This window comes from Onychostruthus taczanowskii, unplaced genomic scaffold (assembly GCF_017590055.1).
Source record: "Onychostruthus taczanowskii isolate IOZ18803 unplaced genomic scaffold, ASM1759005v1 scaffold138, whole genome shotgun sequence".
NCBI classification, from domain to species: domain Eukaryota; kingdom Metazoa; phylum Chordata; class Aves; order Passeriformes; family Passeridae; genus Onychostruthus; species Onychostruthus taczanowskii.
Window position 1 is genome coordinate 251,441 of NW_024498551.1, and position 10,757 is coordinate 262,197.

At 67.5% G+C, this 10,757-nt stretch overlaps 2 protein-coding genes across 4 annotated transcripts; both read left to right on the top strand.

Moving 5' to 3' along the window:
* Window positions 1–561: 561 nt before the first annotated feature.
* FAM189B (family with sequence similarity 189 member B) lies at window positions 562–7,328 on the top strand. 3 transcript variants are annotated; one of them, XM_041397227.1, is made up of 12 exons: window positions 562–792; window positions 1,371–1,427; window positions 1,558–1,668; window positions 1,802–1,927; window positions 2,022–2,129; window positions 2,299–2,462; window positions 2,562–2,661; window positions 2,745–2,829; window positions 2,919–3,506; window positions 3,718–3,786; window positions 4,628–4,890; window positions 6,028–7,328. In XM_041397227.1, exons 1-12 carry the CDS (start codon window positions 574–576, stop codon window positions 6,196–6,198), a joined length of 2,061 nt encoding a protein of 686 aa, XP_041253161.1. In that variant the 5' UTR covers window positions 562–573; the 3' UTR covers window positions 6,199–7,328. The 3 variants fall into 3 exon arrangements, with proteins under 3 accessions (XP_041253161.1, XP_041253162.1, XP_041253163.1); XM_041397228.1 differs by having other exon boundaries at window positions 3,721–3,786; XM_041397229.1 differs by lacking the exon at window positions 3,718–3,786.
* A 29-nt stretch (window positions 7,329–7,357) lies between these two features.
* On the top strand, window positions 7,358–10,751 carry GBA (glucosylceramidase beta). The gene is made up of 10 exons (XM_041397232.1): window positions 7,358–7,659; window positions 7,936–8,127; window positions 8,202–8,348; window positions 8,429–8,562; window positions 8,642–8,814; window positions 8,916–9,153; window positions 9,277–9,501; window positions 9,575–9,738; window positions 9,858–9,983; window positions 10,491–10,751. The coding sequence occupies exons 1-10, from the start codon at window positions 7,593–7,595 to the stop codon at window positions 10,591–10,593; spliced, it is 1,569 nt and encodes a 522-aa protein (XP_041253166.1). The 5' UTR covers window positions 7,358–7,592; the 3' UTR covers window positions 10,594–10,751.
* Window positions 10,752–10,757: the final 6 nt, after the last annotated feature.

Sequence of the window (10,757 nt, forward strand, 5' to 3'; positions counted from 1 at the left end):
GCCCGCCGCCCCGCGCGGCGCCGGGGCTGTGGGGAGCGGGGCGGACGGAGCGCCGGTAGCCGCCCGGCCCTACCGGTACCGGCCCGGCAGCGGGACCCGGCTCTGCGCCCGCCGCCCGCGGAGGATGCTCCGCTCCGGACCGCGGCTCCCGCCTGCTGGCGCTGCCCCGGGGGCCGCGTCCCGGGCGGCGGCTCTCGGACGCCGCGGGGCGGGATGATCTCCCGGCGGGGGCCCGGCGCTCCACCGACGGCCAGGGAGGCGGCGGCGGTCCCGGGGCCGCGCTCCGTCTGCGGCCGGCGGCTCTAGGCGCGCCCCGGCCGGGCTGCGCAGGGACCGGCGAGGCCGGTTCTGTTCTCCGCGGAGCTTCTCCCGGCTCCGCGTGGCCGTGGGCGCTGTCCGAGCCCCCCCGCCCAGGGCGGTGAAGAGCCACCGTCAGCATCCTCCGGCAAGCCGAAAGGTGGAGCCCGGCCCGTTCCCGCAGAGCGGCTGCTCCTGCTCCCCGCGGTCCTGGCGCGGTGCCGCCGGCTGCCCCGGGGCTCCGGGGCCGGCCCCGAGCCGCCGCCCGCCGCGGCCATGCCCTCCCCCACCGACTCCAGCCGCTCGCTGACCGGCCGCAGCTCCCGCAGCCTCACCCACCTCCGCCTCCAGCGCACCTGGCTGCAGGTCCTGCTGGTCCTGGGGCTCGTGCAAGCCATCCTGGGCGTCCTCATCGTCACCTTCAGCCTGGTGGCGGCCACCATCACTCCCTCCACCAAAATCCGTCAGTCCTGCCCGTCCTGGGCCGGCTTCTCGGTGAGTGCGGGGCCGAGGCGGCGCGGGGAGGGGGCTGCAGCGCTCCCCGGGGGCCGGGCTCGCCGTCGGTCCCAGGGGAGGGCAGCCCCGCTGCTCCCCCACCCTCTGCCCGTGGCTGCCGCGGTGCATTGTGGGAGAATCCCAAGGGCTCTCCCAGGGTGACTCTGTGAGGGATGGGGACCCCCAAGGGGTGCGGGGGAATGTCTGGGGTACGCAGCCACGGGCAGGGAAGGGTGTGGGGGCACCCCAGGGCAGGGACAGGGTGGCGATGGGGGCTCTGCTCTGTCTGCCGGCTACTGGGGTGAGGGCAGCACCCGGGGTCCCCCGTGGTGACCCTGCAGCACGGATCCTGGCCTGGGTTTGCTGCCCAGCCAGAGCAGCCCGCAGTCCCCAGGCCCTGAATCAGCAGTTTCTCCCTTCTCGTGGCGCCAGGGCTGCTCCTACAGCCCCACTGCTCCCGGGCTGGCTCCAGGCCTGCAGGGACCAGGGGGCTGTGCCCGTGGGCAGGGGCTGCTCGGAGCCCTTTTGCCTCACAGAGCCTTCTCCCTGTGCTCACCGCGGGGCTTGTGCACCTGCAGCTGGCACTGTCCGGGCTGGTCGGCATCATCTCCTGGAAGCGGCCGCTCACCCTGGTGGTAGGTGTAGGGGGGACACCCTTCCGCAGGCGGGGGAGCCCAGGATGGGGAGGCCGAGCAACCCCCCCCGTGCCCCCGGGTGCGCAGCCGGCTCCCTGCGCCGCCGGCAGCCCCTCTCCTCCCGCTGCAGATCGCTTTCTTCACGCTGCTCTCGGTGCTGGGCGTCATGCTGAGCCTCGCCGGCTCCATCCTGTCGTGCCAGAACGCGCAGCTGGTGAAGACGCTGGAGGCCTGCGAGAGGGTGAGGCTGAGCAGGGACCCCCGGGCTCGTTCCTGGCTGTGGGGGGCTCTGGGGAGCTGCGGAGCTGGGGCCTGGTGGCTCCCAGGGGATAGCACGGCATCCAGAGCTTCCTCGCAGTGCTTCTCGTCCCCAGGAGAGGGACACGTGTGTGTGCTGCCAGGCCCGCTCGGAGCCCCCGCCCGCCTCCTGCAGCCAGCAGAGCGAGATGCTGACCATGTTCCCCACGCCCAACTGCCGGAACATCCGTGTGGCACTCAAGGTGGAGGAGCAGGGGGATACGAGGGCTCCCTGGGAAGCGGCCGCACCCCCGGCCACGCTCTGCGGGCTCTGCAGCTCACCCCACTGCTCCCCAGGATCTCCTCTTCAGTGTCTGTGGCTTGACCATCTTCTCCACCATCATCTGCATGCTCTCTGCTGTCGTGTGCTGCATCCAGATCTTCTCCCTTGACATCGTCCACGTGGTGAGTGGCAGCTCTGGCCCAGGAGCAGCTCCCCCGGGCTGGGGTGGTCCCTGGGGTGCCAGGGCAGGACCTGGCCCCGGCCAGGTGCAGATTAAAGCCCAGGATGCACATCCCTTGCTGGATCTCAGGGCAGGAGGTCTCAGCTCTCCCTTCTCCCTTCTCCCTGCAGCTGGTCCCACAGCGCTCGAGCTCTGTGACACTGGAGTGCACGTCCCCACCTGACACCTTTCTGCAGAGCATGATGATGGACTTCGAGGAGTTTGTGCCTCCAGTGCCACCGCCCCCCTACTACCCACCTGAGTACACCTGCAGCTCCGAGACAGATGCACAGAGGTACCAGCTGGGAGCAAGGCTACTGGGACAGGGGGGCCCGTGTGCCCCCAGGCTGGGTTTGTCCCACTCAGAGTGGTTTTTCTGCTCTTGCCTCCACAGCATCACCTACAATGGCTCCATGGACAGCCCCGTGCCCCTCTACCCAACCGATTTCCCCCCATCATACGAGACTGTGATGGGGCTGCGGGGAGACAGCCAGGTGGGGGCTGTGGGGCCGTGGGCAGGGCAGGCTGGGCAGGATGGGCTCCTGCTGAGCTGAGCGCCGAGCCTGCTGTCCCACAGGCCACCCTGTTCGACTCGCAGCTGACAGAGGGCTCCCACGCCTGCACCTGCGACCGCGTCCCCTCCATCGTGCTCAGCGGGGAAGGTGAGCGTTCAAGTGTTCCCCCCCGGGCACGGGGGTGGTGGCGGGGCCGTGGCAGCTCCGGCTCTTCCCAGCAGCTCCTCTCCTCGCAGTCTCCATGGACAGCGGGTCCCTGATCATGTCCGAGATCATGGACATCCCCGGGGACAGCAGCCCCTCGGAGGACTCGTGCCTGCTGGAGCTGCAGGGCTCCATGCGCTCCGTGGATTACGTCCTGTTCCGCTCCATCCAGCGCAGCCGCGCCGATTACTGCCTGAGCGTGGACTGCGTGCAGTGCAGCCACCACGCTCGCAGCCCCACGCTGGGCTTGCAGGGCCCCTTCGAGGAGCAGCCCCAGCCCCGCGTGCGGGGCGAGCGATCCTACTCCTGCTCCACCGCGGAGCCCGGCCCCGACGGCATCTTGGTGGGGGGAGCCGTCACCCACAGCTGCAACCGGCTGGTGGGGCCGGGGCGCTGTGCCGGGCCCTGCTTCCCCGAGGTGCGGCTCAAGGACAAGGGATCGTCGCTGCAGGGCCGCGGGGGTGGCCGCCCCACGGACACGGACACGGCCGCTGGCCGCCCCGGCCACCCCCGGCGCAACAGCGAGACCTCGTGCCCTTCGTCCCCGGCCCCGGGGCTGGCCCCGCGCCCGCTCCTCAGGTCACACAGTGACCCCGGCGTCCCGATGGCTGGCCGTGCTGGTAGGTGACAATGACCGGCGGGGGAGTGTGGCGGTGTCCGTGCGGTGCGGCCGGGATGTGCCGCAGGGTTTGGCTGTGATTTTCTGCGGCCGGGCTGGGAAGGAACAGGGGAGCAGGGGAGGTCTGCTGGGCTGGGAGCAGGGGTGCTGGAGGGTTGTGCTGCCCGGGGTGTGCACAGCTGCCCAGGCCTGAGGGCTCTCTCTGCTCCCAGCAGATTTCAGGGAAGTACTTTATACCAAAGCACTGGAGGACACTGTGTCCGACTCCTCCGCTGATACAGGTCAGGGCACTGGGGTGTACTGGGAGAGAAAGGGGGCACAGGGGGGTGTCTGTAGCCCTCTGGGGACTGAGCTCACCCTGCTGGGGCTGGGACAATGGGGACCACTGGTGGGACTGCTCCTGCTGACTGGGGATGGGACACAGCAGGACCCCAGGCCTCTGAGGATAGGTCTGCTGGGAGCGGCATCCTGGGGTGTGACAGTGGGGACAGGTCCATCAGAGCAGTCTCCTGGGTCTGTTGAAGCAGTGTCCCAGATCTGATGGTGGCGATGGATCCATCAGAGCAGTGTCCTGGGCCTGACATTGGGGACAGGTCCATCAGGGCAGTGTCCTGTTCCTGTCAGAGCAGTTTCCTGGGTCTGATGACGAGGACAGGACTGCCAGAGCAGTGTCCTGTGTGTGACAGTGGGGACAGGTTCATCAGAGCAGTGTCCCAGGTGTGATGACGAGGACAGGACTGCCAGAGCAGTGTCCCAGGACTGACAATGAGGATGGGACTGTCAGAGCAGTGTCCTGTGCCTGTCAGAGCAGTGTCCTGGGTCTGACAGTAGGGACAGGTCCATCAGAGCAGTGTCCCAGGTGTGATGACGAGGACAGGGCTGCCAGAGCAGTGTCCCAGGACTGACAATGAGGATGGGACTGCCAGAGCAGTGTCCTGGGTCTGACAGTAGGGACAAGTCCATCAGAGCAGTGTCTCAGGTCTGATGACGAGGACAGGACTGGCAGAGCAGTGTCCTGTGTGTGACAGTGGGGACAGGTCCATCAGAGCAGTGTCCTAGGTGTGATGACGAGGACAGGACTGGCAGAGCAGTGTCCTGTGTGTGACAGCACTCACCCCACAGGGCTGTGCTCCGAGGCCTGCCTGCTCCACCGTTCCCACTGTGATTCCCCTCCTCTGCTCCGGGCTGGCTCCGTGGGGAAGAACAAGATGCCACCCTGCAAGAAGGTGCCACAGCAGCTGTCAAAGACAACCACCCGCTCCCTGGGGGACCTCAAGGGCTACCGGGGCACCCGTGGGCTGGTGGCCAGGTTCCTGCAGAGACCCAAGCGCAGCCTGGCAGCTGGCACGGAGGTGTCTGGGCACAGCTTCCACGGGCACAAACAGGTGGGTTCTGGAAGCTACAGGGGATGGGCAACTCCTCCTTCCCAGAGAACTCCCATCCATGCTCTCCCTCCCTTCTCTCCCCATCAACACCTTCAACCCGGCCCTTCCATTGTTCCCCTGCTGCACCCCCATTGTGTCGGCACCCTGGCTGCAGGCAGAGCGTTCTTCCTGCACTGTCCTTGCCCAGCCCTTCCTGGGGGGCAGCTCCTTTTCCTTGAGCCCCACTGGAGCCACAGGTGGGAAAATCATGCCTGTTGCAATGGCTTTGCCTTTGCCCCTGAGTCACTGCACCTCGAGGCAGCTGCTGGGACATCCCCACAACTCATCTTTACGGGACACCGGAGTCCTTGCGCAGCCCGGGAGGCCCTGACGGGAACCAACCTGCCCCAAATGCCAGTGTGGGCGCGTGATGCACGCCTCTGCCATCCCTGTCACCTCTGTCCTCCTGCCCCATGCACCGCCTGGCCACGCTGGAGCGTGGAGGGTTGAGCACAGGGGGGTGAGTGCAGGAGGGTGCCACGGGCAGGGGTGCAGTGCAGTGTACCAGGTCTGATGATGAGGACAGGACTGCCAGAGCAGTGTCCTGTGCCTGTCAGAGCAGTGTCCCTGGTCTGATGATGAGGACAGGACTGCCAGAGCAGTGTCCCTGGTCTGATGACGAGGACAGGACTGTCAGAGCAGTGTCCTGTGCCTGTCAGAGCAGTGTCCCAGGTCTGACGACGAGGACAGGACTGCCAGAGCAGTGTCCCAGGTCGGGTGATGAGGACAGGACTGTCAGAGCAGTGTCCTGTGCCTGTCAGAACAGTGTCCCTGGTCTGATGATGAGGACAGGACTGCCAGAGCAGTGTCCCTGGTCTGATGACGAGGACAGGACTGCCAGAGCAGTGTCCTGTGCCTGTCAGAGCAGTGTCCCACGTCTGACGATGAGGACAGGACTGTCAGAGCAGTGTCCCTGGTCTGATGACGAGGACAGGACTGCCAGAGCAGTGTCCCAGGTCTGACAACGAGGACAGGACTGCCAGAGCAGTTTCCCAGGTCTGATGGGGCAGGGATGCCACGGGCAGGAGTGTCACAGGCAGGGGTGCCACGGGCAGGGTTGCCATCCCTGTTGCTGCAGCCTGTCCCCACGGCTTGCAGGTTCCCTGGAGCGCCTGGCCGGGTGCAGAGCGGCCCCACGAAGGAATCCACCTGCAGAGCTGCGGGGACCTGAGCTCCACGTCGTCCCTGCGGCGCCTGCTCTCCGCGCGCCGCCTGGAGCGCGGCCGCCCCCGGAGCCTCAGCGGGGCCTGCAAGGAGAGCGCGCTCTGAGGGCACGGCCCCTGCGGGGACCCTCCGCTCTGGGGAGGGAGTCCCGCTCTGCAATCAGCCCTGGACATTGCTCGGACATTGCTGCTGCTGCCCTGGTGGGGCTGGGCCCTGCACTGCTGCCCCGGGGGTTCGGCCGGGCCCCCTCCCCAAGCAGGGCTGGGGTTCGGGGCTGGTCCCCTGGGGTGTCTGCTGGGGGGCCGGGACAGTTGTGCCTGTCCCCTGCCTGTCTGGGGTGGTTATGCCTGTTCCTTGCCCTATTCCTTCTTCTGGACATGCCTGTCCCTTGCCCTGTCCCTTGTGCCAGCTGTGCCTATTCCCTGGGATGGCCACGCCTGTCCCCTGCCCTGTCCCATGTTGTGGCTGTGCCTGACCCATGCACTGGCCATACCCTGTCCCCTGTGCCAGCTGTGCCTGTAGCCTGGCATGGCCATGTCTGTCCCCAGTGCCAGCTGTCCCCTGCCCTGGCCATGCTGTCCTTTGCCCTGTCCCTTTGGCTGGCTTGATCCCCGGTCCCTCGTGCCAGCCATGCCTGTCCCCTGTCCCCTCCACTGGCCGTGCCTGTCTTCTGCCTTGTTCTTTTGGCTGGCCATGCTGGCTTGATCCTCGGTCCCCTGTGCCAGCCGTGCCTGTGCCCTGACCTGTCCCTTGTGATGGCCTGGTCCCTGGGCTCTGTGCCAGCGCACCCGTACCCCGGAACTGCCATGCCTGTCCCTTGCTCTGTCCCCTGTGTCCATCTCCTCTCCAGACCCCTGTGCCCCATTCGGTCTCGGTGCCGGTCCCGGTCTTGGTCTCGGTGCCGGTGCCGCCCGGTCTCGGTCGTGCCGGTTCCTCCCCGCCCGGCTGCGCCCGGGCCGCGCTGCGGGGCCGGTCCCGCGGCCGCTGCCCCTCGCTAGAGACCGAATAAAGGTGGTCGCCGCCGCCCACGGGGCCGGTGTCACGGGACGGGCGGGGCGGGGCGGGGCGGGGCGGGCGGTCAGCTGACCGGTCACGGGGTGCCGGCTCCCGGTTTCCCGGTAGCGGCTCCGCGGGACGGGGCGGCCGGTGCTGTCGGGGCGTGGGGAGGCAGCGGGGACCGGAACCGGGACCGGGACCGGGACCGGCTGCGCTTCTCGGGGAGGGGGCGGGGGGAAGCGACCCCGTGCCCGTGCCCGTGCCCGTGCCCGTGCCCGTGCCCGTGCCCGTGCCCGTGCCCGTGCCCGTGCCCACGCGGTTCTCCCGGTTCGCGGAGCCAGAACCGGCGCGGGGGAAGCGCCGGGGCCAGGCCCGCCCAGAGTCGGTGCCGCTCCTGCACCGGGTGTGGGCGGGACGAGCTGCCCGGGCGCCCTTAAAGGCAAGGCCGGTGGCGGAGCCGGTGCTGCAGGGCCGGCTCCGAGCGCACCGGGAGCGGCGGGGCCATGGGGGCTGTCGGTGCCCTGTGCTGGCGGCTGCTGCCGGTGCTGCTGGCCGTGCACCGGGCCGCAGGTGAGCGAGGGGGACCCGGGGTACGCGGTGGGTGGAGGGGACGGGGGTCCCCGGGCGGCCCGAAGTGGGAGGGAAGGAGAAGGAGGAGGAGGGAATACCTTTGGAGTGCGTGGTCAGGGATGCCCGGGAGCTGTCCGGGGGTCCGGAGGCAGCTCGGTGCTCGGGAGGGGCGGGGGTGTGGAGCACGGAGGCGGTGGCATCACCCCCGGGGCAGGTGGGAGAGCTGGCAGGGATATGTCCCTGAGGCTGCCCCCACCACCCTCCCGTGCCCCCCAGGCGCCCAGCCCTGCAGCCCCAAGTATTTCGGCCGTGATGCCATGGTCTGCGTCTGCAATGCCACCTACTGTGACACGCTGGACCCCCTGGTCCTGCCAGCCCCCGGCTACTACGTCAAGTACGAGAGCAGCAAGGCCGGCAAGCGGCTGGAGCGGAGCGAGGGGAAATTCCAGCACAAACTCTGCGCCCCAGGTACTGCCACGGATGGCAGGGATGGGATGGACCCTGCAGCAACCCACCGTCATGCTGGGCTCCCCTCCCTGCAGATGTTGTCCTCAGGCTGGACACGACGCAGCGCTTCCAGAGGGTGAAGGGTTTTGGTGGCTCCATCACCGACGCGGCCGCCATCAACATCTTATCCCTGCCGGAAAGAGCACAGGAGCACCTGCTGCGCTCCTACTTCTCTGAGGAGGGTAGGGTGTCGGGGGCACGGGTGGGATGGTGGCAGGGATTATGGACACCATGGACACCTCGTGTCCCGCTGTGCTGGCAGGGCTGGAGTACAACCTCATCCGGCTCCCCATGGCCAGCTGTGACTTCTCCCTCCATGCCTACACCTACGATGACGTCCCCTACGACTACGAGCTCGCCCACTTCGCCCTGCGAGACGAGGACACCAAGCTGAAGGCGAGCGCTGGGAGGGAGCAGGGTGGGGTGGAGGGTCCCAGGGGCTGAGCTGAGCTGGCCCCTCCACCTCCTCCTGCAGATCCCCCTCCTTCAGCGAGCCTCGGCCATGAGCAAGCGGCCGCTGTCGCTGTACGCCAGCCCCTGGACCTCCCCCACGTGGCTGAAGACCAGCGAGTCCTATGTGGGGAAGGGGACACTGAAGGGACAGGCAGGGGACAAGTACCACAAGACCTGGGCCAAATACTTTGTGCGGTGAGGAGCTGCTGGGGCTGGGGGAGCGGGGTGATACCCTGGGGGACTCTCAGTGGTGGCACTTGGGGACTCCTCACGGCTCACTCCTTCCCCCCCGCCAGGTTCCTGGATGAATACGCCAAGCACAATGTGACATTCTGGGCAGTGACAGCAGAGAACGAGCCCACGGCCGGGCTGATCAACAACTACCCCTTCCAGTGCTTGGGTTTCACAGCTGAGCAGCAGAGGGACTTCATCGCCCAGGACCTGGGCCCCGCGCTGGCCAACAGCTCCCACCGCCACGTCCAGCTCATCATCCTGGACGACAACCGGCTCCACCTCCCGCACTGGGCCAGAGTGGTGAGCGTGCTGCCATCGTGGTGACCCAGGGAGCAGCCCCTGACCTTGTGGGGGGCTTGGATTCTCCGTCCTGTGCAGGGCTGGGCCTCTGTGCCCCATGGGATTGACTCTTCTCCCTGCCAGGTCCTGGAGGATGAGGCTGCAGCTCGCTACGTCCACGGCATTGGCATCCACTGGTACCTGGACTTCATCGGTCCCATACAGGACACAGTGCTGCCCACTCATGAGCTCTTCCCTGACTACTTTATCCTGGCCACAGAGGCGTGCATCGGGGCCCATTTCTGGGAGCGGGATGTGATTCTGGGCTGCTGGGAACGGGGGAACCAGTACAGCCACAGCATCCTGACGGTGAGGCCCCTGTGTGCTGGGCCCTGGGGAGGGTTGCTGGTGTTGGGCAGGCATCTGAGCTGTCCTGTTGCAGAATCTGAACCACTTTGTGGCCGGCTGGACTGACTGGAATCTGGCTCTGGATCTGGAGGGGGGCCCTAACTGGGTCAAGAACTATGTGGACAGCCCCATCATCGTGGACAGCAGTGAAGGCATCTTCTACAAACAGCCCATGTTCTACCACATGGGGCACTTCAGGTGGGTTGGAGCCCACAACATGCGCTAAGCTGCCTTGTCCTGAGAGAAGCAAGGCAAATTTGGCTCGAGAGGAGCTCTCCTGGGGTCTCCCTGAGGTTGCTTCTCGTTTGTCTGCTCAGTAAATTCATCCCTGAGGGTTCCCAGCGCGTGGGGCTCGTCGCCTCCAGAGAGTCCAAGAAGACAGAGCTGGAGTACACGGCTTTCCTGCGGCCCGACGGGGCTGTGGTTGTGGTGGTTCTGAACCGGTGGGTGATGCAGCCTGGCCCCCCTCTGTGGGACCCCCATCTGCCAGCCCTGTCTGGGACCCTCATCCTGCCACCCCTGTGTGGGACACCCATCCTGCCACCCCCGTGTGGGACCCCTGTCCCATCAGCCCCATATGGGACCCTTGTCCTGCCAGCCTTGTGTGGGACCCCTGTCCCATCAGCCCCATGTGGGACCCCCATCCCGTCAGCCCCATGTGGGACCCCTGTCCTGCCACCCCTGTGTGGGACCCACATCTTGCCACCCCTGTGTGGGACCCCTGTCCTGCCAGCCCTGTCTGGGACCCTCATGTTGCCACCCCTGTCTGGGACCCCCGTCCTGCTAACCTTGTGTGGGACCCCCGTCCTGCTAACCCTGTGTGGGACCCCACTCCTGCTAGTCCTGCTAACCCTGTGTGGGACCCCCATCCTGCTAACCCTGTGTGGGACCCCACCCCCCTGGGCCCTGTGCAGGTGCTGCAGGTCTGACCGCGCTGCTGTCACCCCCAGGTCCCCACAGGACATCACCTTTGGGCTGGCAGACACGGTCGGGCTCATGGCGGCCGTGGCTCCGGCCAACTCCATCCAGACCTACGTGTGGCGGCGGCAGTGACGGGGCGGTGACGGGGCCGGACGTGCAGCCCCAGCTGCCCGCGGGCTCGGGCCGGGGCAGAGCCGGAGTGGGACCCCGGGGACGCCGTGGTGTGCAGGAGGGCCGGGGGCCCCGGTGCCCCTCAGGGTGGAGACCCCACAGGCTGTGAACGCTGTGTTCTGCTG